The sequence below is a fragment of the Myodes glareolus genome, chromosome 19, assembly GCF_982192425.1.
Source record: "Myodes glareolus chromosome 19, mMyoGla1.1, whole genome shotgun sequence".
In the NCBI taxonomy this organism is placed as follows: Eukaryota; Metazoa; Chordata; class Mammalia; order Rodentia; family Cricetidae; genus Myodes; species Myodes glareolus.
In genome coordinates this window covers 66,839,294-66,867,260 of record NC_142044.1, presented here as the reverse complement: position 1 = coordinate 66,867,260, position 27,967 = coordinate 66,839,294, and the positions used below count along the sequence as shown (strand labels likewise).

At 49.9% G+C, this 27,967-nt stretch overlaps 1 protein-coding gene across 2 annotated transcripts; it reads right to left on the bottom strand.

Moving 5' to 3' along the window:
• Positions 1 to 3: 3 nt before the first annotated feature.
• Pde1b (phosphodiesterase 1B) lies at positions 4 to 27,771 on the bottom strand. Of its 2 annotated transcripts, XM_048449711.3 has the most exons (16): positions 27,613 to 27,771; positions 27,394 to 27,516; positions 9,835 to 9,948; positions 8,490 to 8,672; positions 8,255 to 8,321; positions 7,818 to 7,934; positions 5,618 to 5,758; positions 5,167 to 5,267; positions 4,951 to 5,076; positions 4,731 to 4,832; positions 3,482 to 3,602; positions 3,153 to 3,234; positions 2,855 to 2,963; positions 2,287 to 2,417; positions 1,673 to 1,795; positions 4 to 1,251 (listed from the first exon to the last, which is right to left on the bottom strand). In XM_048449711.3, exons 2-15 carry the CDS (start codon positions 27,501 to 27,503, stop codon positions 1,692 to 1,694), a joined length of 1,608 nt encoding a protein of 535 aa, XP_048305668.1. In that variant the 5' UTR covers positions 27,504 to 27,516; positions 27,613 to 27,771; the 3' UTR covers positions 4 to 1,251; positions 1,673 to 1,691. The 2 variants fall into 2 exon arrangements, with proteins under 2 accessions (XP_048305668.1, XP_048305669.1); XM_048449712.3 differs by lacking the exons at positions 27,394 to 27,516; positions 27,613 to 27,771 and adding an exon at positions 16,268 to 17,161.
• Positions 27,772 to 27,967: the final 196 nt, after the last annotated feature.

The window sequence follows — 27,967 nt, the reverse complement described above, 5'->3', positions numbered from 1 at the left end:
CCAGCCAGTCTCCCTTCTTTATTGATCTCTGGCTATATCAGGGGCCTGGGAGACCAAAGGCATGGGGGAGTCACATGCGGTTCAGAGTGGCAAGTCTAACGACCATGGAGATGGACTTCACGAGAACAGGGCCCACTGTACAAATGCATGGCTGGTATTTACAAGAAAGGAGGAGGCGGTCACCTGGACTTAGCCTTTTCTTGGAGGAGGTGGGGCAAGGAGTCTGAGGACAGGAAAAGGCTCTGCCTGGCTCCACTTGCTCTGTGTGCCCCAGGCAGCAACAGCCCTGCGCCCTTCCCCTTCTGCCTTCCACCCACAAGGGGCCCAGGGAGGGGAATCTTCGTGGGCCAGCTCTGGGAGAAGGAAGGCAGGAAGGAAGGAAGGACCCACTCTGACAACATGGATTGCTGGGTCATACCTTACCCCACTTGCCCCAGAGCCAGCTGTCCTCTCTTTCCTTTGTTCATACACACTGAAGGATGATCTCAAAGCATTTACAGACATTGGTCGGATGAAAGCCTCTTAGTCCCCGGGGACAGAAAGGAGGCAAAGGGCCAGAGACCCAGGTAGGGCAGGTGACAAGCTTCTAGAGCCCAGACCAGCCCCAAGTTCTTGAGGACCCTGGAAAGTCTTCCCACAGGCATAATCCCAAGGCTCCTGTCCTCTCCCAGCCACTGCCTGGGCACAGGAGAGGGAGAGATGCTAGAGCAGTGCACGTCTGGGCTCAAGAGGCCCCCACGTCATCCTCGTCATGCTAGGAAGTTACCGGAAAGGACACCTGCCCTTCCCATGCAGGCCCTTGAAAACTGCCAGCTTCCTTGGGAAACAGGGAAACCCAGACCTGCCAGCTAAGATCTGGGGTGGGGGCTGTGGGAACCCCCAAAATGTATTGCTTAGAAACTTGGAGGCAAGAAGGATGGGGAGGGCCAAGGGGGCTGGCATCTCTGACCCTCCCCTCCAGGCCATAGGAAGCCTGTAGGAAGCTCACCCCTCCCAAGTAGCCACCTACCCAAGAAGGGAGTCCAGAGGCAAGGGGTGGGCACAGTGACCATTGGGGGCCTGTGGTTCCCCAGGCTTGTGTCCCAGTGGGTATTGGATGGGGAGGGGACCTTCCCCCACCCCACCAGCTCCAGCATTTGGCTTTCCGGTGAGCTATCTCTCCCACAACCAACACACTCCCTTGGAGCAGATGGGGGAACCAGTCCGATGGATAGTGCTAATGACATCGAAGACTTTGGACTCCGTGAGGACCTGTTGAAAGAAGGAGACGCTTCAGTGTTCTGTTCTTGAACTTTATCTCTTAACCTGATCTTCCTTCTCCAAATCCTACCCAGTTCTCCCTTGTTCCTCAGAATAGCTAGAGGCTAATGCCTGTCAGATGCATGGCAGCCAATGGTACAAGCTGGGCTGAAATAAAGTCCCATTTACTCACTTGCCCCCATCGAGCCTAGACCGCTGCCTGCTCCATAATCTCAGAGCCTGGTGCATGTGTCACCCTGCCTGTGCTGTTCTGTTCCTTCTTCCTCCATGAAAGAACTACGGGACCAAAGAAGGTGGCAGCAGTCCCTTGCTCCCCACCCGTGCCCTGGCTCTATCTTGTGCCTCCAATTCTTCTCTACTGCCTAGAAAGAATATCCTGAAGCCAAGCTGGCTTTCCTGCCCCCCAGCTCACCTGGCCAGCCCCCAGTTCTCTAATCCAGATTCCCATTCTGGTTGTGCTCATCTTCTGCAGGGGAGGGCGGGGCCTCTTCCTCACAGGGGGATAGTTCATCAATGGACATCTGGTTGGTGATGCCTACAGAGGGTTCCAAGGAAGCTGACGTTAGGCCAAGAAATAGTTTCTCCAGTACCAAGGTGTATGTAAAGAAAAGAAGAGGCCTGACTCTCATCTCCTACCTCGCCCAATCTGAGGTACCTCCACCCCGCGCACATAAAAACTCACAGCCCCTGCTCACAGTGCAGCTGGAACCACCAAGTAACTCAGATCTCCAGAGCACCATTTGCAGACAGCCATGGCATATGCAGAGGGTCCCAGAATTTAGAATACTGTGGCTGCCCCGTCACCTGGAGAGCTTTCATTCTAGAACAGCCCAAGCCATTCAACCAGTCAGCCTTCGTGTGACCTCTTATCTTAGTCTGACTGGCTCCATTCCCAACTCTAGGAGTCAAAAAGCTGCCTGGGGCTTAACGCAAAGGGAACCTGCCGTTGTTCCACCAGTCCTAGAATGTAAACACACACATACACACACACACACGCGCGCGCGCACACACACACATAACACCCACCACTTGCTGCCCGTTCCTTCCACTTCTGTTTGTTCTCCTGAATGTGCTTGGTCCAGGTGGAGCGGAAACTGACCACATCAGGGTTGGGGTCTCCTACGTCTACATCTAAAGAAGGCTGGCGCCACTGGAAGCTAGAAACAAGACCCATTCAAACGCCCAGTTCCTGAAGTGAGACCCAGCCCTCTTCAGAATCCGATTCTTAGCCCTCAGCATGGAGAAGATGGAAGACCAGAAAGGTCGGAGTCCTTTTTCCTCTTCTAGATACCCTCAAATCCTTGTCTGTCTTCCCATAGTTTTAGCCCTCCCTCTCCACACTCAGTCTCCTGGTAGAAGGAAAACAAGATTATCTGAAAGAAAGTTTAGACCCTTAAGGAAAAAATAATGTAGGGAGCTTAGGTGAGAGCTAGGCTCAGTCTGCTGTGACAAGAGAGGGGCTCTCAGACCTGAAGCATTCCACCTCCCTCCTCTCCTCCCTCACTTCCTGCCTACCCCCTCCCTCCCATCTAGGCTGTATCATTGCCGTGAAAGAATCATCTCTGTGCAGCCAATGAACCCCAGCCACAGGCACCTAGGCTGACTTTTAGACTTGGACTCATCATCTGCCAAGGGCTGGACACTCTTCTCTGCCACATCAGTCAGCACAGAGAAGGTGGGCTCCACAATGAAGTCGATGAAGCCTGCAGGAAGGGAGCATGTAGCACAACTGTCACACTTGGAGGACAAGGCAAACACAAGAGAGCCTGGTTGTGAGGCTGCAAGGGACACAGCCTGGAGAAGGGAGCTGGAGCTAGAACTCCAGTTGGGACAACTTGGGGACAGTAACTTTGTGAGCCCAGACAGCCCCTTTCCTTGTCCCCTGGACTCACCTATCTGAGACTGGGCCACCAATGTGGAGGTGCGATCACAGAGTGGAGAGAAGGGCAGCCCCAGCTCTGCTTCCTTGTCACCCTGGGAAGAGAAATGCCTCAGAGTTGGGAGGGCTGGGGAGATAAATGGCTGCAATGGGAGAAGGGGATGCTACCCTTTGACCTGGAAAGGAGGGGTGGAGTGGAGATAGCCAGTGTCCAGCTCTATGGTACAGACTTGCCCCACAGGCTTGGGATCAGTTCAGGAGTGAAAGGTAGCAGGTGGAACTCTGGAGTAGGTGTGGGAAGCTCGCAGGTCGGGGATAGGAAGGCTCCACTGACAGGGTTACCTGGCGGAAGAATTCTTCCATTAGGGCCTTGGTCCAGCGGCTGTGGACTGACCACTGCTTGGTTGGATGGCTGATGTCAGCAGCATGAAGCAGAAGAGATAGGGCCTTGGACTTGTCAATCCTGATTAAGGCAGGTGTTAAAGAAAGGGAAACTGATCTTCTAGGAAAAGGAGACCTTGGCCATTCTCCAACTTCCAGTCACACAAACACTCCTTTTCACATAACTCTAAGCAGTCTACACACAAGCAAACTCATCTGTATGTATAGACATAGAAGCACAGATCAGTAGCTGAGAACCCAGGCTCTTAGCATCAATGGGCATGAATTTGACTCCCCCTCATCTGTACCAGCCACGATTGTGAGACACTAAGCAAGTTACTGAAAACATCCATAATTCATTTTCTTCAAACCAAAAGTGAAAATAACAAGCCTATCACATATTGAGTTGTTCTGAGAATTAAATGACTTATAACAAGTATTTCTGACACATAATATGCACCTGGGATGTTATATACAATGGTCATCATTATGATCCTTGCCATTAACCCCCCAACAACTGCCCACAGTGACCCCGCAATCCCCATTCAGACACTATACACAGGTCAACACACACCTCCAGGACACTGAGCCCATTCTCTCTTACCCACACTTATACATTCCCAGTCACTTCTAAACAGCGTTAGATAGAATTGTAACATTTGTTCTGTCTTCATTTTTGTTCTTTTTTAACCTCACACAACCCTCGCAGTGGCCTTCTAAAGCAGGAGTTAGTGTGAAGGAGGGTACTTCACGGTTACCATTTCAGATGAGGACAAGTGTCTAGAAAAATCCGAATGTATTTCCCAACATTCCTGAGTAATCTTGTCCTGCAGCTACAATAAAAATTCCTATCCATGACAAGCAGTGGTGGCGCACGCCTTTAATCCCAGCACTCGGGAGGCAGAGGCAGGCAGATCTCTGTGAGTTGGAGGCCAGCCTGGTCTACTAGAGCTAGTTTCAGGACAGACTCCAAAGCAACACAGAAAAACCCTGTCTTGAAAAACCTATCCAGGCTCCTGGCCAATGCTCTCCATCAGACCTGTTAGACAAATCCAAAGCCATGTTCACAAACACCACACACAGTCATGTACACTCAGATGAGTGCCTAGAGTCAGGTAAGAACCTGCTCTACACTGCTCTAATCAGTGTACACACTGATTCACAAGACACTCCCTCTGGCCTGGCCCTGCCTACACCCTCCACGTGCTACCTTTCCAGCTGCTGCAGAGCTGTCTTCATGGACTTCACTTGCTGGAAATGGCAGGACATGTCCGTGGCCAACACCATCTCAATAACCAAGGCCCGAAGTTCTCTAAGTAGACAGACAGAGAAGAGACCGGTCCTCTCAGCACTGGGCAGGACTAAAGGATGTGGGGAAAAGAAGGCTGGGATAAGGGTCTCAGGGATGCTGCATGCTGTCCTGTGCTCACACAAACTCGTCCTTGGTGAGATTGATAAAAATGTTCATCTCATCGTCCTGCATCATTCGAAAAACAGAGCTGATGTGGTGATTCTCCAGCACCGAGCGATCGTTGTACAGGATGGCACATTCAGACCTGTGAAGCTGTATGTCACGCCCAGCCCCCTGTAAAGGGCTCCGCTGGCAACCCTGGCCCCTCCTGCCTCCACCATGCCCCACTGCTCACTTGGTCTGGATGTGGAAGCTGTTGGTGGTGCCCGTGTGCTCATAGTCATGGATGGCTGCAGCAAAGATGATGGCCAAGACCTCAATCTCTGACAGGCAGTGCTGGGGACGAGGAAGAGGAGAAACTTGGGCTAGCCCTCTGCCAGTCACTACCCAGACACCCCCACTGTTACAACATTCCATCCATCGTCAAAGCTAGCCATGTGTTTCAACTCTCAGAATGGCCAGAGAGCTTCCTCGGTCCCCATCAGTCATATACCCATATACCCCATCATGTGTCCCCAACAGTGCCCAAGAAGTATTAGTACACCTGAGAATTCTCTGGACAAAGTTAATGCATTTGACTCTGAAAGTGTTGGCACCCCATGGAAGCAGGATGAGGAAAAGGACACTGAGAGAGCAGCCAAGGCTTCCTAGTTCTGGGCCCATAGGATCTGACCAGCATGACCTACCACCATGCCTGTGCGGAGCAGGAAACAATGAACTGTCTGAGTCACATCGGCTGCATGGATCTGGTTGTGGTAAGGGTTCTTATATTTCCCATAGCCTGTCTCCAAGGCCTCCAGAAAACTCATCAGAAACACAGTGGGAATCTGCAGGAGAGGGAAGAATGGAGATATCAAGGATCTACAAGAGTGAAGAGACAGGCAATCCCAGCATTCTTTACATGGCAGTCAGGTGGAATGATGCTCACCTGTAACCGCAGCACTGGGCTAAAGCAGCAAAGGTTTGCAAGCTCCAGGCCAGGTGAGGTACACAAAGAGACTTTCTCAACCCCACTTCACCCACCTACCCTGCCCAAAAACAATTGGGTAGGGCCCATAGAACTAACACAGGCTCTGATCACTAGAGATGGGCGCAGATTTAGGCTCTACCATCTGCAGCCTGTGTGACCTTGGGTAATCCCTACGCCTCCCTGTGCCTTCCTAATTGCAAAATAAAGACGATACCACCTACCTGGGATTTAATGAGAAAAGTACAAGGCATTTAGTAAGTACTCTCTGAAGAGTATCTATAATTATTATTATTTCCCTGGAGATTTCTAAGAAAATGAAAGAAAGCTTTCCTCCTACCTTCCAACCACCTGCACCATCCCCAAAGCCACAAAGAAGGGCTCAGAGCAAAGGGAGGTAAGAGGAGCTGCAGGGCAGCCTTGCAGCAGATGTGGAGCACCTGCTCCTCTGAGAAGCCTTCCCTGATCACCTCCGCTCCACATATGCCAATGAGCAGCCCACCAGGCCCACAATATTTACAGACATGTACACACACCCAAGACAGAGCCACTCTCAATTCTGTTCCTGACTATAGATGCCCTTGGGTATCTTTGCCTCCTTCAAGAGACTCAAGGCTCCCAGAGGTCAAGGATAGTATATTCACCTGAGGCCAGGAAGGGACCCAGGGCTCAGGACTTGGGAGGCTTCTGCAGAGTGACAATAGTCAGAGAAGACATGTACTTGTCAGACCCTAGCTTCCCCCATCTCCACCCCTGGAGGGCTGTGCCCCAAATTCAGGGAATTTTAAAGGACTGTTTCCATGACAACTACTCTTGCTTTTGTGTTGCCATGGTGTCCCTAGAGGGAAGGGAAAAGAAAGGAGGGAACAGGGTGGGGAAAGACCAGGGAGTTTGGGAAGGAAGCCTGACCAGGACCCAGTGGACATCCCTTTCTCTAACTGTTGTGAAGCAGTCAAGCAGACTAACTAAAGCCAACCCAGGGCAGCTGCTCTTGGGACTCCCAAACCTCATCCATCCACATAGGTAAGGAGCTTGGAGAAGCTGGTGTCTAGAGTACATCTAAAAATGACAGAGTGAAACAGGATCTGGGAAAGGGACCCTGCCATTCTTGGCCTAAGGAGAGGAGTCTGAGGGGACAAGGAAAGTTCAGGAGGTAAGGCCTCAAGAAGGTCGGGAGGAAAACCCTGTTGAGCAGTTCAGGACTGATGTGACAGTTCTTAAGAGGTGTCAGAGAGGAAGAGTGAAGGAACAAGGAAAGGCTGCATGGACAGTATTCCAGTGAAGTAAGACAGGCCCACTAGGATACCCCACACACACCTTTTACTACTCAGCCTAGGCCGTTCCAGGCCTGCTACTTCACCTTCAATATCTACTGGCCACCCCAGGTGTCACCCCAGTGCCCCAGAGCCTCTTATCAACCCTTCTGAAGTGGTTTTTCCAGGCCCAGTTCCTTCCCAGAGCCATTCCCTCCAGACGAAGGATCTAGAGCAGCCTTCTATCCAGATCACAGCCCTTCCAAACTCTTCCCAGGGCTTTTCACACTGGCCCATCCCCTCTCCGAGAGAACAAATGAGAGACTCTAATCCCGAAAGATGACAGTACTGGGCTCTAGGTCTCCAGAGTCCACAGACAAGAGAAGAAGGGAGGCAACTGGCAGTCATCCCAGAGGGGACAGACTGTGGAGGAAAAGGCCATGAGCAGTGTTCCAAGCTAAATGCTGCAGGCCTAGAAGCATTCACTCCGGGAGTGAAGGGAGAGGCTGGATTACAGCAGTTTCAGTAGAGAAGGCTGGGGTGAGCAGGGGTGTCATCCCTGACACTGGGACAGGATGAGGGAACTGTGGAGTCTGCTCATTGGGAATCTTTTAGGCCAGCACAGAGAGGAGTGGAGAGAGCCCAGCCCACAGGGCGCTGCCCAACCTTGAAGCGGCTGATGAGGCTATGCCGAGTCAGCAACTCAAAAACAATGGTCCTCAGAGCGTGGTCATCTGCTGCCCGGTTCAAGGAAAAGACATCAAAGCACCAGAGGTCCAGGTTCTGCAGAAAAACAATATACTAGGCAGGAAAGCCCCCTCCAGAGCTCCCCTACCACAGGGAGATTAGTCAGACTTCTAGGCACACTCCCAATGACTCAAGAAAGCAAAGGTGGTTACATGGGCTTTCTCCCAGATGTCTCTCAGTATCAGAGAGACAAGAAGACAAGGGTTTGTCTCTGGGTGGAGCAAAAACTGTTCAAAAGAACATAGAAATACTAGTTAAAAGGGAAGTAAAAAAATCACAGCACAAACAGAATCTGGAAGTCCCAATGGCTATCTCAACCCCAACTTCTCCTCTTTCCCAAAAAACCCAGGGGTCACCTTGAGACAGTTGTGGACTGCAGTAGAATATGTGGGGCCCACAGCGGTATATGTTCTCCGGAACATCCTAAAAAAGACCATGGAGGATAAATCAAGTATATGGCCTGGGGAACAGAGCTTTAGCCAACTGGGTTGTGGAGATAGGTCTCGGGGTGACTGGGGTCATAAAAGATCAGGCTGGCTGGGACAGAGGGCACGGAAGAGATGGGGAGAGCCAGGGAGTGGCAAACCTCACCGCTCCACGAAGATGCCAGCCTGCACAGCATGCACAATGCTTCGGAACTTGGGCTTCTCTTCTGCCCTGCGACCTTTGGCTCGGGTCTGCTGGGTGAAGGTGGAGGCCAGCCAGTCCCGCACCTCTGAAGGCACAGCATCTGACCGAAGTTCCCGAAGCTCGTCCTCAGTATCCAGAATTTGCCTGGGACCAGGGGAACATTACAGAGGAAAGAAAGCAAGTGCTTCCATACTAGCAACCCAATACCTGCCATACCCACTTAGTGACCCCCTCAGTCCTCACCTTCCCTTCCCTTTACTACAGTGCCTTGTGTCTATGTTCCTACGGAACACCTCCAATCGTGAAAGAGCTCACAGTGGAACGTAGTGAAGTCATGTTTTAGCAGACAATGGAACGGTACGTTCCAGGGGTGCTACAGGGCAGCACAGTCTATCAGAAGTAAACTGCACGGTCCACATATGAAATTAAATTTTTTCTGGTATGGTAGAAGCAGGAAGACCAGAGTTCAAGGCCAATCTTAGCTAGATAGCAAGTTCAAGGCCAACCTGGACTATATGAGGCCTTGTCTAAAATAAAATAACAACAAAAAAATTTTCACTATTCTAGTAGCTACATTAAGCTGATAAGGAGCTTGATAGATGGCTGAATTGAGAACACCTGTTATTCTTGCAGAGAACCAGGCTTCAGTTCCCAGAGCCCACATCAAGCAGTTGAAACTGCCTGTTACTCCAGTTCCAGAAGATACTACACCCTCTCTGGCCTCCATGTTGGCAGAGGCACGCATGTAGTATATACGCATACATACATACATACATACATACACACATGCACATACAAGTAAAATTAATATAAATAAATCTTTTTCAAATTAAAGAAAAAATGTTTTAAAGACTGGTACATTTAATGAAAAATTTTATTTATGCTAATTCCTCCAAAATATTTTTAAAATAAATTAGCATATAATGAGTGAATGACGTTTTGTGGGGAGGAGGTCTGTCTGTAGAAGCCAGGATATAATTTACAGACACATTTCAATTCATCCTTGCACACTACAAGTTCAGAGTCATCCCTCCTGGCCAACACAAGTCTAGAGAGTATTCCACGCAGGTTTGAACCAGATGGTGTCTAGGGTCCCTTGCACCCCAGAAGCCACCACTGCTCTTCCTTTCATCTTTTCCAGTACTGGGGATCAAGCCAGGGTGCCAGGAAAGTGAGGTAAGCACCTCATGCTGAGCCCCACCCTGTCTTTGTCTGTCCCCGTCACTCAGCCCTCCCCAGCTCTGCATTCCTCTCTGGAGCTCTGCCTATCTGACATCTTCCTTCTCTGTATGTAGGCCTCTCTCACCGTGTCTCATCGATGTAGACAGCCTCCAGCAGGGAAGCTGTGTATTCCAAGTTTTTCTTCAGCTCCTCGATGTTAACCTCCCCATTCTCCAACTGCTTCACCATGTAGCGCAGCCTGCAGGATATGAGTGCAGATATCCTGTTTAGACACTATAGCTCAGTCAGGGGTTCCTCAATAGGGGGCACTTTGCAGAAACACTTTCAGTCTCCGAGCTGTTAATAATTCTAACACTAATGATAACAGCAGCCAGTGTTTTTGATGCCAGGCTATGGCTTCTGCCTGTAGTAAGTTTATCTACTGCCCCTACAGTGTTAGCCAAGGCAGGTAGCAGCCGCAGGAGTGATGTTTCTGGAGATGATTTGTTTCACAGTCTCAATATTTCCCCATGAGAGAAGGCTTTGGGATCAACACCAATCAAAACAATCCCCAGGATCCTTTCATTGTCTTGGTCAAGACAGAAAGGAGGAGCACATTCACGGCCCCTCAATCCTGGCAAGGGCTGGCAAGGACTGCAAAGGCACAGAACAAAGACCAACCTGAACGCTTTCGCCTGGCCTCACTCCACACAGGCAGAGCTAATGGATTATGATTCCAGAATCCATCAACCAGGACAAAGCAAGTTAACCCCTGGCTGCCCAGGCTCATGCCACAGATAACCTCTGGCAGTCACTGTGCCCATGTCCTGTCTCTGGCCCAGCTGAAGTTTTATCCTGGCAAAATAGTGGGATAAAACCAGGCTCTCTCTTTTGATGCCTTTCCAAGGGGACAGATCTTTCATCCTTTGCAGCTTTGAATTCTGGGGGGGGGGGGGGGGGGGTCACTGACTAACTGAGAGGTTTCTTGGAAGTCTAGCAAGAGCAGCTCTGCATTCCAAATGAAACTCTCTGGCTCTAGATAGTGATTTTGAAGAAAGCAACTCCCCACTCTCCCAAGAACTCAGCACTCTCCCAACACCCCCTCCCCCATCACACACAGGCTCTCCTGTTCAGGAGGGGTGAGAACACCCAGTCCCCCCCCTACCCACATCACACACAGGCACTCCCCTCATCACACACAGGATCCCCATCACACACAGACTCCCCCCATCACACACAGGCTCCCCCCATCACACACAGTCACTCCCCCATAACACACAGCCCCCCATCACACACAGGCTCCCCCATCACACACAGGCTCCCCACATCACACACAGGCTCCCCCCATCACACACAGTCACTCCCCCATCACACACAGGCTCCCCCCATCACACACAGGCTCCCCATCACACACAGGCTCCCCATCACACACAGGCTCCCCATCACACACAGCCGCCCCATCACACACAGGCTCCCATCACACACAGGCTCCCCATCACACACAGCCGCCCCATCACACACAGGCTCCCATCACACACAGGCTCCCCCATCACACACAGGCTCCCCCATCACACACAACCCCCCATCACACACAGGCTCCCATCACACACAACCCCCCATCACACACAGGCTCCCATCACACACAGGTTCCCCCCATCACACACAGGCTCCCCCATAACACACAGCCCCCCATCACACACAGGCTCCCCCATCACACACAGGCTCCCCACATCACACACAGGCTCCCCCCATCACACACAGTCACTCCCCCATAACACACAGCCCCCCATCACACACAGGCTCCCCCATCACACACAGGCTCCCCACATCACACACAGGCTCCCCCCATCACACACAGTCACTCCCCCATCACACACAGGCTCCCCCATCACATACAGCCCCCCCATCACACACAGCCCCCCCATCACACACAGCCCCCCATCACACATAGGTTCCCCCATCACACACAGGCTCCCCCATCACACACAGGCACCCCCCCATCACACACAGGCTCCCATCACACACAGCCCCCCATCACACACACATGCTCTCCCCATCACACACAGGCTCCCCCCATCACACACAGCCCCCCATCACACACAGGCTCCCCCCCATCACACATAGTCCCCCCATCACACACAGGCTCCCCCCATCACACACAGCCCCCCCATCACACACAGGCTCTCCTGTTCAGGTAGGGTGAGCCAGTAGCTAGAACAAACATCCCACTGAGAGGGGCTTCAGAAACCCAAGGTCACCCTGTGAGTTGGGGAGGAGAAGAGAATGAGTCAGGGACCAGAGGCTGAAATTAGCAACAATTCCCAGGGATGCTGGGGGAGGGTAAACAATGGCATTCCTGAACAGAATCAGCTCTAGAATCCTGGGGTCTCAGCAGCTTTGAAACAGGGATACTGAAAATAGCCCCAGGAAGTATCACTGGCCAAGTCTCACCTCAGAGCCCAGCAATCCTGGCCCACACTTGTCTGAGAATAAATGGGGCAGAAGGGAAAGGGACCAGTCTAGGAGTGGGGAGCTAGAGGGAGCAGCCCTGTGCCTCCGGAGTGGGTTCCTGCCTACCTCATCACCCAGGCCCACTGGTTCCATGGGGAAACAATTGTCAGACAAGAGGGTGGGTTTAGGAAAGCTAAGCTCACTCGGCTTCGCAAGGGAAGATGAACAGAAAGGGATTAGATATCTTGGGAGGATTTCCCAACCAAATAAGAAAAAGCCACCAGCCATGATCTACCAGGATATCACAGAACAAAAAGGTACACTCTGCCTTTTAGCACAGACATGGCTTCCCTCTCTGTTCAGTCCCTACTACCCAGGACTTTGGAATAGGCACACACATAAAACAGAAGGGAAGACCTCTCCTACTGCCTGTGGTTCACCTCTCCTCCTCTTCCCACCCTTACCCTCATCTGCTACTTCACTCAGCCCCCTTTCAACCAAAAACTGTCCCCAGCAATCAATGCCCACCACTGTCTTTCCTAACCAACCCAGAGGAAAACAAATGGACAGCCACAACCACAACCTCTTATTTGCATATATTTGCATAATGTTAACAATGCAGCCCAGAAAGGATTGCAAACACATTTCCAGTGCACAAACCCAACTCCTTGGAATGGTTTACCACACTGTATATTGAGGCTGGAAACCAAGTTCAAAGTTCACATCCTGCATTGCGCCCTTGGGCAAGTGACTAATTTTGTGTGTGCATGCTGGTGCCTCCATGTGATGCTGGGAATCGAACTACGGTCCTTTCCAAGAGCAACAAGTGCTCTTAACCACCGAGTCAACTTTCCAGTCCCTAATTCTTAACCAGTATGCATTAAAATGTGACCTAGAGGGACTGGGGAGATGGCTTAGTGATTGAGTGCTTGCTACTCTTCTAAAGAACCTGAGTTCAGTTCCTAGCACCCCTGTTCCTCCTGCTCCAGGTATTCAACACCCTCTACTGGCCTCCACAAGCACCCACACACATATGGTATGCACATGCCATGCACAAAAATAAATATACATGCACATGAAAATAAAATATTTTTTAAAAGCAGTCTAAGCCAGGCAGTAGTAGCACTTGCCTTTAATATCAGCACTAGGGAGGCAAAGACAGCTGGATATTTGAGTTCAAGTCAAGCTGGTCTAAAGAGTGAGTTCCAGGACAGCCATGGCTACACAGAGAAACTCTGTCTCAGCCCCACTCCCTCCAAAATAAATAAATAAAAGTGATCTGGAGACAGCAGATACCAACATCACCTTGGGCCAAAATGTAGACTCCAAATTTCACTGCATGTTTGTGGAACCAGAGGAAGACATGCATTTTTTAAATGTATTACTCATGTGTGTGTGATGAGAGAGAGAGAGAGAGGATGCAGGTGTCTATGGCACATGTGTCGACCTTCACGTGAGTCCTGAGGACTGAACTCGGGTCATCAGGCTTACCCCAGCGCTCTCTACTGCCTGAGTCATTGTCCTGGCCCAGAGACAGGAGTTTCTAATAAACACCCTAAGTGATTCTTAAACACTCAACTTTTTACTCTAGAGCTGCGATCTCTTCAACTGAAAAGTAGTGAGGCAGTCTCACAACAATATTAAGAGAAATAAAGGAAATAAAATGTGCAACAAGCCTGCGCAGGCAAAGGGTCCCCATAAATACAGCCTGGATAGGAATTGTGTGCCAGCATAATGGTTCCCACTCTGCCCCAACAACAGAACTTCAAACCCAGCAAGCACCTGCCTGTTAAGCCTCAGCCTAGGAGAAGAAATACAGCTTAGATGGAGGAGGTAACAGAAAACGTCAGTGACTAGAGTGTCTCTACAACTGAAAACCTCACTTGATTCTCACAAGCATTTTAGGAAAGAAGGAAACGCCTTTTGCCCAAGGTCAAAAGACTTGTCAGTCTCAGGTCAGCAAAGCCCACAATGCATACTTAAGTTAAGGGAACCTATGTCCCTACACTTTGACGGTATTAGGGCAGTACAAGTCTTACAGTGTAATTAGCTTGTTGAGAGGCATAGGGCATTGCAGCAGAGTCTCAGTCTTAAGTGTTCTAATTAAGAACTTAATTAGACTGACTGACTGGACCTGTCAGTGAACTCATAGGCCATTATCAGTGTGACCTCAATTGTTCCTGGTTATCTTGGTCTCCATACTCAGAGCACACACTATATGCTCAATAAAAGTTCATCATCTGAGGGCGGTGGTGGCGCATGCCTTTCATCCCAGCTCTCAGGAGGCAGGGGCAGACAATCTCTGAGTTCCAGGACAGCCTGGGCAACACAGAGGAACCCTGTCTCCAGAAAAAAGAAAAAAAAGAAAAAGAAAAGTCATTGACTAGAGTTGTAGAAGACTAATCAGAAGGAAGGCCGCCTGCCAGAGCTTACAAAATGACCCCAGACAGGCTTAATGGTGAGCCCTGGAACAGGAGTGGAACTGCAGGATGACTTTGAACACTTAAGTCCCACCTTCTCTGGCTGCGATTGTACCCAGGAACACATACATGCAGAGCTCCTATGGAAGTCTGAATGAAACATGATCCAGGCATCAGAAAGAGGCAGGGAGGAGAAAGATTAAAGAGCAAATTTGACAAAACAAGGAATCTAAGTAGAGGAGCTGGACTCAGGCAACTGAGAGGATCCAGATGCTTAACTGCCCCCTCCTAAAGTCAAATACACATGTGGGCACACGTGCACGCGCGCGCGCACACACACACACACACACACACACACACACACACAAACATACACACACCATATGCTAGGTAACAAGGCCTCTTCCATCTCAAAGTCCTTCTGAGCGAAGACCCCCCCCAAGCCTTACTGGCTAAGGAAAGTTCTTCTCTCGACCCACAGCACTAGTCCAACCCTGTGTTTCAGACCTCAGAGAACTGGCTCATGAAAAGCTCCTCCCTGGAAAATAAGACAAGCCTCCAGGAAAACTGAAGTTTCCCAGAATTCCTTCTACCCCATTCATACCCATTTCCCCATCATAGTTCCATCTTCACTTTCAGTACCTTCTGATCTTGACCCTCAGTAAGTCCCAGTATCCCCTGGCTCTGATTGGACCAGAAGACTCTGAAAACAATAACCCTTACACAAAGACCCCAGTCCATTCCTATGGGTCACAATGTGACTGGCAATCTGAGAATTTCCAAAGTTGCCTGTCACTACTTCCAGTACCAAGATGCCACAAAGATCTCTGTAGGCAGGGGGCTTAGAAAAAGACTGCTTCAACCCAGGTGGCTGATAAGAAGACAGAGAAAGGGCTGGAATATAGTAGAGTTCAGTGGTAAGGACCGGAGTCCCCTCCAGGCCTGGTGTGCCCCCCACATCCCACCTGCAATCTCCGCACTTGGGAGCAGAAACAGGAAGAATGTTGTCAGGAGCTCAAGGCCAGTCTGGGCTACAGAGTGGAGGAGGGGACACAGGACAGGATGGGAAAGAGAGAGAGAGAGAGACTGAGAGAGAGACTGAGAGAGAGATGGGGGCTGTGGGGATGCAGGCATGTGAGGTCTTAAGGATTCCAGGGATCAAGAAGGAGAGAGAGAGAGGAAGCCCCTTGAAGATACCTGTCATAGAAGTAATGAACAACAGAGTGGAAACAGGAGCGTTCACAAGCAACCACCCCTCTCCTGCCCCCCTTCTTCTGCCTCCCCTCTCTTCCTGGCCTCTCCTCTCGCACCCCCCCTCCTGCTCCCCCTCTCCTGGCCTCCCCTCTCCTCCTGCACCCATCATTCCTCCTCTCCTCCTGACACCCCTTCTTGGTCCCTCTCCTCCTGCCTCCCCCCTCCTCCTGGTCTCCTTTCTCTACCTGCCTCTTTTCTCCTGATCCCCCTCCTCCTGCTCCCCACTCTCCTACTTCCCCCACACCCTCTTCTCCTGCCTCCTGTCTCACCACTCCCCCAACCCCTCTCCTCCTGCCTCCCCTTTCTTCCTGCCTCATCCCTCCTCCTGGTCTCTCTTCTTTCTCTATCTGCCCCCCTCTTCCAGCCTCCCCCTCTTCTCTACCTGCCTCCCATCCCCTGTCTTCCACTCCACTGTCCTCCTGCCCCCTTTCTCCTCCCGTCCCTGGCACTTACCTGAGGATGGGCCCCTGGAGGTGACTCCTCTGGACAGGAACAGGGTTTGCCATGGAAATCAAAGTTCTCTACTTCAAAGTATCAAAAAGCTGACCCCAGGGCCCAAGGGCCCCTACTGGGGAACAACTCCCTCTTGAACCCCCAGAACTTCCTCTTCCAGGTCCCAGCAAAACTGAATGACAAACCAGAGAGCACTTTTTGAACAGGGAACTGGAAAGGCCTGACTAGGGGGTGATGAGGCAGAAACCTTAACCCACAGGAACTGGGTGAGAGGCCGCGGGAAAAGTTTCACATCTGAATCAGACTGAAAACAAGAATCTGCTGTCAGAAGAGTCCCAGAAAGGCCAGAAATAGCACAGGCCAGCCCCTTGCTCTGAGGAGGTGGGGCTCCTCTTTGGGAAATAGGGATTAGCAGGCAGTGTCCGGAGGAGGCAGGGACAGCGACCATCCTGAATCTGTCACGGAAAAATCTATGGTAGGAGTGGAAGAGGCCCAGCCGGAGTCCAGAGGGGCTAAGCAGATCCAGCTCCTGCAAATCTGGGCTTCTTCTAGGGCCATTCTCCCAGGAGCCTTGGTTCGCCTGAGAGAATTCACAAGGAAGGACAAGATGAACTCCGCAGAGAATTAGAAGCAGTTGGGAAGGGGCTTGCAGAAGCTAAAGGCCAGAGAAGGTTCACAGGTAGAGAAGAGCGCCCCACTCCACAGAGAATGAAAGTTAGGGGAACTTGTTCAAAGAAAGAATATAGGTGATGGGCGGGGCCTGGCAGTAACAACAAAACATACCTGAAGCTAGCCAAACTACTCCTAGCCCTGATTTTCTCATCTTACATACAGAGACTGGGGAAAACCGTGAATTAACCAGAGTGAGGTCAACACAGTTCAGAAGAGGAGTGATGGCCCGGGGGGGGGGGGGGGGGGGGCGGGGCAAAATGAGGCTCCCAGGGCAGCTTAAGGACCAAGACCCCCTCTTCCACCTCCGTGACTTCCAGGAAAGAGCCGGGCCGCTGCAACCAAGTGGACTGCGTACACAGTCCTAGCAGCTTCCCGATTGGCTACAAGATGACATCACAAGTGCATTGGAGTCATGATTGGTCTACTGGAGCTTAGGCGGGGCTAAGGAGGAGGTGGGCGTGCTGAAACCAAATGTATCCTCAGTTCTAGGGTCTCACAATTGGCGTGGGCTGGAGAAAAGGGATCGCTGTGTTGAGTATGGCCCAAGAAAGGGAAGGGAAAAGAAAAGAAACAAACCCAGAGCTTTGGTTTTATGACGGGAAGTCTTTCCCCTCCTTCCTTACTGCTCGCTCAGAAGCCAACAAATTAAAACACCGTTACTGTGCCAAGGCCTTAAAGGAGTATAAACAAACGAAGTTTAGGGACCTGCTGTTTCTCAGCGGCTCCAAACTCTGGGACAAGTGAAAGTGGGCTTGGACTGCGGACAAGTAGTAGAGGATGGAGACCCACGGGTTGCTCTCTAGAGGTCTGGTGGCTAAACAGGGCTGCTGTGGGGCCAGGGGACCACTCTCTGCGACCGGCTGACTTCACCAGCCCTATGGCGGCTTAGCACTTTCAGAAAGAAAGGACTAGACCAGCATCAGGGTCTCAGGCCAGGCCATTTGGCTTCTTTTGCATATGCTGACTCCAAAGGATGGGGGTGAGGGAGGCAGGTGACAGTTAGCTTTACTGGGGGGGGGGGGGGGGCAAGAGCAGTATCCTCCAAGCTCTGCTAGCTCCCCTTCCTGCGTGCCCAGTTCTGCCAATCACAATTCTCCCACTGAGAGTAGATATTAACTTAAACTGAAGAGGATATCTCCTCAGCCTACTCTTTCCCAACGGCACCAAAGTTGGTTGCACAAATGACCGCTCACCCCATACCATATGCGATGTCACCTATTTGGCCTATGATTATAAATGGATCCTAGTAGAGAGACTTAGGGGCAACTACAATCCCTTTCCTGGGGAGTGAGATTTATATATTCATCCAGATGTTGTACTCTATTGCTGATAGAGCTAAGTCACCTGGGTAGGAGGAAGGACAGAGATGTGTAGAAGTCCATCCAGTATCAAATTTCTCTTCAGTTCTTAAATGTGTTATTTTTATCAACATATGTTAATAAGTTATTTATGCTATTATGCTAACCTAAAAAGTTACAGGTTTCATTATGGTACTTCCATATTTATGTGCCATTTTGCTTTGGATTTGTTTGTTTTGGGGTTTTTTGTTGTTGTAATGTTTTTGCTGCTGTTTGAGTTTTTTGAGACTTGTGTTTGTTTTTCTGTTTGAGACAAGGTCTATCTCCATAGTCCTGGAACTGGCCAGGCTGACCTTCAGTTCACAGAGATCCACCTGCCTCTGCCTCCCTAGTGCTGGGATTAAAGGCATTCGCTGCCAATGCAACCCAGCTAACCCTTAAATGTAGAGGTAGAAAAGCCCAAGCTCAGGGCTTCCCTGTTGTGCCCACACCCAACTTTCTCCACCTTGTACTAAGGACTAATCATTGGCATAGGAGACAAAAGTTGAGTCTGATCAGATAAAGTGAGAATGGGAATGGCTCGGGCTGGGGGAAAAATTATCTTGCTGATCTCAGGGATCCAAAATCTCAAAATCTGGTAGGGGAGCAGCTAAATCTCATTTTAAAATTATATGAGTACAAACTTGCCTTGATTTTCTTACTATGTAGGACCATGGGTAAATTTCTTTAAGTTCTAGTTTCCATGTTTAAATCTGATAAATAGCACGTGCATCCAAGAAATCCAGTAAGGGCCTGATGAGGTCATTATGAGAAGAGCATCTTGGGAACTACACAGCAGTGCATCCACGCAAGAGACTGTTGTTTTAGTCCAATCCTTTAGTTAGCTTTGCAAATATTCATTGAGAGACTTCCATAAACAAAGTCCCAGATGGCCACTAGTACCCAGGACCCAATTTCCTCACAGTCTGCAAATGGAACGTGAGCTACTTGTAGAAAACTCTAGTCTCTTCACATGTCTAGGACTTCTCTCTCCTCTGTGGTCCACAGGGGCTGGAAGACAGCAGAAGCAGAGGCAGGGGCTGTGCAGAACAAGGAGCCGCAGAACCCAAGAGCAACCAGAACTTTGCCTCACATGGTTCCCTCACTCCCTGGTTCCCATTGCTGTCTGAGCAGCCCTAGTTCTGACAGCTGGCTGGGTAGAGTGGCGGGGGTGGCTCCAGAGATAAAAATAGACCCCCAACTGGCAGAACTGGGGTGCCATTCTGGAAGATGACAAAACTCAGGTTGATATAGTAGCCATAGCAGCCATGGGCGATCTCTAGGCTCTGGAAAGAGAAGGGGTTCAGGGAAGAGGCAGAGGAACTGTCAGCACTTTCCCATCCTGGTGGGTTGTGCTGTTAGCCCAAAAGACCAAAGGAAATAAAATAGAAGTGTAGAAGGTCCTGGAAGGCAAAGAGGGAAAGGAATGGATGTGGGAGGTGCTCCAGAAGATGACCAGGACGAACACTGAGCCACAGAGGGAAAGGGTCTACTTCTGCCTTGCCTGTATATAAAAGCAGCTCCCCAGTGTCCGAACTAGAAGCCATTTCTAACAGGTGTTCCTAGCAACAGCACGGCACAGCTCAGCTCAGCCTGTGCCATGGAAGGATGCAGCTTAAGCAGCTTAAGACTTAGAGCAGACCAATAACAACTCAGGTGGCTCCGTACCTGGCCCAATACAGCACACAAATGCATCACCGTCTCTCTCAGATTTCAGCCCTTGAGAAAGGAATAATTGGGAGAGGTAGGCAATAACATGCAGTGAAGGTAGATGAGAAAAAAGGTGTCAGGACCCCATCCAAAAGAATGCTTCTCCAACTCACTTGTGCATTGATACCTCTCCCTGCACTGTAGAGTTCTGCTTACTCACCACCTCCACAAACCACCCCACTAGTCTGCTAGACCACATCCCAGCAGATGTCCACAGCAGCTGCCCTGCTTCTAGGGGACTGACCAGATGCTTAAAGCAGTCTAAGATGGGTAAGAATTGCCAGCTTGGCAAGAGATGACTATAGGTATGTGGGGCAGCATAAGGCTGGGTCAGCAGGATTACAGTCTGGCCCCAGTTCTGACCCTATCCTACCAAGTAGCTCTGGGCATTGGCTGCTTCCTTATAGCCCTGTGTAGCTCTTGCATCCAGGGCCTAGCACTGTAGGCGCTAGGGAAGCAGAGTGTCTGAACCTTGATTTCCGGGTTCAAGAATTCTTTCTTTCTGATTGGCTCACTGCTTCCTCCAAATCAGCCTTTGCCAGATCTTAAAGGAGGAGGGTAGCTTCCTTTTTTTTTTCTTTAATCAGAAAGGTCACTTTCTAACATCTGTGAATTTCTCAGGAAGTTCTCCTGTATATCTACCCTCAATCCATTCTGCAGCAATCAAAACAATAGCCAACTTTGTTGACATTTCAAAGGCAAGCAGAGATGTGTTATGCATCTTCCAGATTGGAATTCCTAAAGCTCTGGCTTGATACAGAGATGCTCCAGGCTATGAAACTTGGCAAGTATGCTCGCTCATCCCAGGCTGAAGGGAGTTTCCAAACAAGGTGGACATAGAGGACAGAACTAAGGAGAAGGTGCCAGGCTAGATGCTGGACGACTGATAAACAAAGGGGCAGGAAGCTGAGAATGTAGAAGAAAAGGGGAAATTTCTGAGGCCCCAGGTGCTATCAGTCAAGGGTTCCCTAGGCACCTGACCCAGAAGCCCCACTCCTACCCCAGCCTAAATGATGTCAGTACCAGCTGGCAACCTCATGGCCCGCTGCAGCTACCGTAATTATTTGCAAATCTGACTTCTCTTTGCAGCTGTGCAATCAACAGACCTGAGAGCCCAGCTCAGCCAAGGGCAATCCTAAATACTCCTGACCCTTCTCTCAGCCCTAGCCCCAGGCATCCCTGGGTACATCTTGGCCTTCTTCTCTGCCAAACCCCATCACAACCCCCTCTGGGGATTGATAAGGTCCCAGATGCTGAGGCAGAATCCTAACCTGATGTTTTCTTCCCAAGCAAGAGTAAGCACCACAGATAGAACAGGAGCGGCGGGCAGTGAGAAGAGGACAAGAATCACCGCAAGCCAGAGAGAAAGAGAGAGAGGGGGAGAGGGAGGCAGGAGGAAAGAAACTAACTAACGCACTTGGAGAGCCCTGCACTGAAGTCTTAGCAACCATCTTTCTCTTGTTCGTCCATCTCAAACCCCTCCCAGCTCTCTGGAACCAGCTGTCCTCCCACCCTAGGGGACGGTCTCTGTATCTAACAACTTCCAGCCTCCCGAGCCTCACCTCCACCCCACCTGCTGCCCTCGTTTTATGCCTTTTTATCTGCAGCTGTCCTGAAGAGAGTTGGAAAATAGCTCCTCAACTTCCATACCTGAGAAAACCAGCCCCTTGAGATTCAAAGGCAATTACTTGGCTTCTTCCCTGGAGGGCCTGAGAGGATGAGGTTGCTGATCAGGCAAAAGAGACATCCTGCAGAAAACAGGAGTTGAGGCTGGACTCTGAACAAGGCCCTAAAAAGGTATCTTGCAGCCAACTTACCCTACTGTCACCTCAGCAACACCTAGATGGTGGTACCCACCACATACAGATTCTCTAGCTCCCAGCCAAGAATGAGGTAGTGTGGGAGGCAGAAGACAAGAGAGGGTAAGTGAAGGCAGGAGGGCAAGTGGAACATAAAAAAGGAGGGAAACGAATCTAGAAAAGAAGGGGTCACGGGGGTGGGGGGGGAAGAACAGAGGCCTTAGATCTTCCCTCAACCGTTCCTCTGCAGACTTAAAGACAGGTAAGACCTCGTGTAAGGGTTTGGTGGTGGCCAGCTGGCTAGTTGGTCTACTGACTTTAGAAAGAGAGACTCATGTAGCCCAACTTGGCCTTACCCTCTCCCAAATGCTCAGAATCTGGGTATGTACTACCACGCCTGGTTTCAGGATTTGTTTTTGTCCACTCTAGTCTGAGAGGGAATGAGAGAGAAAAGATCTAGAGAGGTCCAGGCTTTTCTCTGACTGAATCTCACCTGGCCTTCCAGGCCTATTTCCCTTCACCTTCCTCTGGGCAAAATGACAAGTGAAACCTCCTATGGAGAGCCATTTTGTCTCCCCAGCCTGCCTCCTGGGGTTCGGGGTTCTAAAGGGCTTACAGAACGCTTCTAAAATAAGAAGTAAAGGAAATAGAAAATTAAGAGTAGAGTAGGAGACCTGTGATAGAAGAGGGAGACTATTACAGCCAGGGAGGAGATGGTCCCTAAGCCTCTTCTGGCGATGAAGGAAGAAGAGCTGACCCAGGAGTGAGAAACTTCCCCATCCAGTGTTCTCTCTCCTCTTAGTCCAGGTCCTGCGAATATGACCTGCCTGATGATATGACCCCGGGCCGAGTATTCAGGATAAATACAAAAGGGGGCTCCCCAACACACACAGAACCACATCATGGAGGACCATTGCCCAGAACTACAATTGTTCTATCTCTGTCCAGTTCAGCCACTGGGACAAGGTAACAAAGACTTCTGCTCTCTCTTCCCAGCAGCCCACATACTCCACAGCTCAGCTCACTTCCTGCCCCACTAGCTTCTTATCCACTAAGGGTAGACACATCTGCAAAACTCATCTAAATCATGCTTCAAATATTGGGTTCCAGTTTACTTGATACTCATGTTCCTGTCTCCCGAATCTTCACCTTTTTCTCTCATCCAGTCATTAGCACCCCCCAACTCTTCCTTCACAAAGCAAGTTCCCCCACACCGAAAGATCTTCCAGACTGTGACATTTAAAGCTATGATATGGACATTTAAAGCCATTGATTGGACAATATCAAAGAACAGAGACTCTGGAAAACCATATGAGTTCAAGATCACATGGTGTAGAAATAGCAGAGTGGGAATTTGAGTCCACATTAATCTCCTAATACTTTCTCTGTCCTTCTGCCTCCATGATCCTCCAATTCTGTCCTGATGTGTGGGAAGCTCTTTCTTTTATCTGAATTCGAGTTGCCCTGTCTCTGGGCTTCTCCCCTCTTTCTACATCCCAGCTGTCACTCAGTACACATTCAAACAGTGCTGTGTAGGAAGTAGAAATGATGGGAAAGGCAGTATAAAAACCAAGGAGAAATTCCCTGGGCCTTAGCTAGAAACGAAAGAGTAAGGCTGGTTTAGGGAAGACTGAGGTCTGAGAGGCCTGGTTCTCCTGTGGAAGGAGCCACAGATCATCCTGCGATCTTTATAGCAGCTCCACAGCTCCAAACACAGAATGGGGGAATGACAGCAAGTTACTGCTAAGATCCTGGCAGGATGAACAATCAACAACAAGATCCTGGTAAGATCAATACTGGTAAGAGCAATACAAGATTACTGGATGGAGCATATTCAATATGATAACCAATGGCAGAATCAATCAATGAGACTCCAGGTCCAGTCCCTCAGCTTCCTCCTGCTGCCCTCTGGAAATCCCCCAGGATTGCCAAAATATTTGAATGTGTCACAAATACATACAAAAGATCACATGGACATCATATTCCATTACCAGCAAATTCATTCACATCATCTCAGCCGGGCCTAGAACTGCTGGAGGAATTCAGGTAGGAGCACACCTTCCTAGCATACTGGCTGTCAAACACGCCATGCATAACCGTGAACGAGAGAAAGACGCCATCATGGAGCTGTGCCTCAGGCACACGTCATCCTCTACCCAGATTTACAGGTATGCATACCTGGCGCTCACAGTTTCAGTCTCTCATTCACACAAAATACAGCCTTTGTATCTTCTCTGTAACTCACTCAGTTCCAGGCTGTATCCTGAGATTTCATGACTCAAAACACAGCAATCATACCATCTCTCTTTCTTCCACCTCCATTTCCTGCCCATACCTCCCTCCTATGTGGAGGTATACACACACCACAGAGTCAGAGAAAGAGCTCGATTTTATGTCTTCATACACACACAATTCATTTAATTTCTTTCTCCATTCCCGTTTAATAGTATTTCTTGAACGCCTGTGTTATGCAAGGTACCACATGAGATTCTATGAAACAACGAGAAGCAAAAATCACCTCAAATGCTCCTTATTCTAGACTCAGCTCTTAGAACCTTGAACCTCTGCGGTCCTGAAAATGAAGCAGGGTAGAGACAAGAAAACTGTGCCTTCACTGTCCCATAGACAGGAGGAATTTCTATCTGTAAAATATACAATCAAGGGAAACTAGGGCAGAGAAGAGAGTGATGCTTGTATTTCCCTGGGAGACAGAACTCACATTTGTGTTTTCGTGTGTGCATAACCTCCAAAAGAAAGACTTGGGCAAAAACCCAGAGTAGCAGAATTTTACTTCGTGTGTAAGTGCAGCAAGATGAGAGAGAAAAGGTGGGCCTTTCCTCACCACTGGACAGCCCCTGGAGGGTAGGAAGCTCATCTCATTCAGCAGCACATCTCCAACACCTAGTGAGCTACCTCTCCCAAGCAAGGCACCCAGACTGCTCTTGAATGAATAAATAAATGAACCAAGGAAGTAAACCAATCATGGTTTTTCTTAATTAAAAAAAAAAAAGACTCTGAAAACTCATTCTACATCTAGTATCCCTCCCTCATGTTCCCAATGCCCTCCGGTCTTAGATAAGGACAAATCACTCATCTTCAGCTGGAGATGCTAAAATCAACATGACCAGACCCTCATTTCTAGACTGTTTTTCTCAGTCTCCTTGTTTATGAATCTCCTGCATTAAAAAAAGTTTCCCTGTTAGCCAGAAGTAAAATCCCACTGTTGGAGACTTCCCCAGTTCATATAGCCCCAGATTCTCAGTTGATCCTTAACAGAGTCCTCATTGTGGGAGATAGGACTCCTGAATGTCCTTTCCAATAAGAAACTGCCCTGCACAACTCGATTAGTGGAGGCATGAATCCTAGGCAAACGCACCCTAAGAGTCTGGATGTCCTAGATTAGAACTTTAAAGAGGGGGAGTAGGATTGTTGGGTTTGGGATACATAAAGAGACAGATACGTAGAAATCCTGTCTATCTTCATTTCCACTTAGTGCCCAGTCCGGAGACAGTCATATCTACCTCCCTGTTTCCAGACTAAACGACCTCTTTTAACCTCACCCATGAGAAGGAGGGAAGGCTCTGTTTCCTAGAAAGGATGGAAGGAAGCGAGCAAGCAAGCAAGCGAGCCTGAAATCCTGGGTTTTTTTTTGTTGTTTTATGTTGTTGCTGTTTTCTTCTTGTTGTTGTCAAAGCTTCCTTGATATTCAAACAAAGGCAAATCTAGAAAGCCACCGACCTGGGTTCTACCTTTAAATCTTTTTCTGCCTTAAGAAAACAAGATTGAGAATCTACTCCTGAGGATGAATCAGCTATCTAGCACTTCGTCGGACCAGATTGCTGAAGTGAGATAGACCAACGTCATCTAATCAGTGAGGTCACTGATCCCTGCCCACTGTGTGAGGCCCTCAGCTGAGCACAGTGGAGACAAGTTCTGCTGCTCTCTCCCAAGAGCTCAGCACCACCTTCTGGGAATGGTCATTCATTTTCAAGAAAGGCTTTTGTTTGACTAGAAAAGTGTGGAAGGTGATGAAAATGGGGAAATTCACTCTACCACATGGTTCTCTTCCCTGGAATGAGGGCCAAGTGAATGTCTGATGAGCCACTAGTACCATCCTGAGACACTGGAATTCTGTGTCTGAGGCCCCTGATGCCTCATTTTCCCTCACCTGCCACTCTCCTCAACCTCAACCATTGGCAGAGCATCATTTTCTGTCAAGACCCACTCAACAAAAATCTATTCAATCCAGTTTCCCATCTCTTTATCCTAGAACTCATTCCAAGGCTGCACTTCATAGAATCCTGCAAATTGCTTCGACCGCAGGCAGCAGAGAGGGACAAAGGAGCACATCTGGATTTCGAGCCTTGTTGCCCACTGTGTACCATTCTCCCTAAGGCTTCTGTAAGCAGCAAGCACATAAATCAGACTCCCCTGTCCAATATAAGCCATCAACTCATCACCATTGGTGAAATATTTAAAGAACAATACAGACATAGGCATCTGTCAGCCTCCTACCCCCATTCTCTCCCTTTATCAGAACCCAGGAATAGAAAGCTCAATGTTTACTGCTGAGGGAGCTGGAAAAGAACGGGGTTCAGGGATGGTTACCATTTTCTTTCCTAGCTATCAATCTCTTCCCTGGGGTTGCAGAGAGTCTCTCTGGGAGACATACATCTTTTCTTATTCTCTGACTAAGAATCAATAAACTGCAGAGATTATCCAATGGCACCTGCCTGGGAGGTGAATATAGTATATGACCAATCTCTGACCCAATCCTGTTCTGTTTTGAGGGAAAGAAAGAAAACTTCCTTTCCACCCTCAGAATGTTACAAGGAATGCCTGAGCCCTTCCTCTCCTCTTTTATTCTTCTCCGTGTACTCTGGTCCCACAATAAGGAATGATGCCCATATGTGCTTGGAGATCCTAGGAGATACTATATAAACGAAAGGGCTTTGATTAAGCCAATTATGCTGTTCCTGTCAATCACTCTCTAGCTCACAAGTGAGGATTCCAGTCACTCCTCCAGGCTCCAGGTGGATCATTAATATGCAATTTTCCAGATCCTGAAGCAGCTAATCCTCTCAAGTACAGGGCACCCTCATCCTGCTCCCTGTAGGATGTAGAACTACCAACCCCAAAGAACCCACAGGTTGGCACAAGTATCTCCGTGCACTAGATCCGCATTGGTGTACAGGTGCACTTCATCTCTGACCCATGGACACACGTGTACATGCCTGTGATATGTCTCACATCTGCACAACCCTGTTCATGGATATGTGTGAGTCAGCCTGGCATCTCTTAAAAGCTGCCTGCCCGCAGCCCTTGCCAACCACAATACTGTCTCTTCAAGCTACTGCGTGTGTCACTCTGTCACTCAAAGGGCCCCAAACACAAGCACAAGCTTTGCAACTCCTAAACATGCCCTAACCAACGGGCTTGCACTGCAGATGTGGCCTGGACACGGTGTCAGGGCCATGTTTCCTTGCACCTGACAACATGTGTGCACCAGAGAATCTACCTACCCGACTCCAGTTGACCCTCCACACACACACACAGTCACACAGCGTCCAGGGTCCCCCCTCTCCAGATTCCCCTGGCAGAAACTCACAGAGACCGTAGCTTAATCCACATCTTCTTGCTGGGGGCTGACTTCAGCTCCAAGGGTGATGGACAATCCGACTCCAGCATCTCTGGAGGACTGCGAGGGGACAGCTCCATGCTTAGCCACTGTCTAGGGAACAGAAGGAGGAGACAGCCCCTCTGCTCAGCTTTAGCCCCTTGGCCCTTTGTCGAAGGACCCTCTCCCCTCATCTTAGACCCTTCCTACCTGCTGCTGGCGTGGACCAGCCAGGCCGGTGTCTCTGGGCTCAGCCCAAGCTAGTAAAGCTGCAGTGCCTGCCGCTGCTCCTCTTGTGCTGCCCGGCCGAGCTCTGGGCTCCCTCTTCCAGCTCTCCGCGCCCGCCGGGGCCGCCGCCACCACAGCCGCCGCCGCTGCCGCTACCTTCGCCGCCGCCGCACACAGCCACCTCCTCGCCCCCCCCTCCTCCACCGGCCAGGACCCCCCCTCCCTCCGCTCCCCTCCCTGTTTCTTGGTCCGCCCGCCCGCCGGTCTAGCGCGCGGCGCAACCACTCCTCCCCCTTGCCTACAAGCGCAGGGGAGCCGGGGGCGCACACATTCAGGA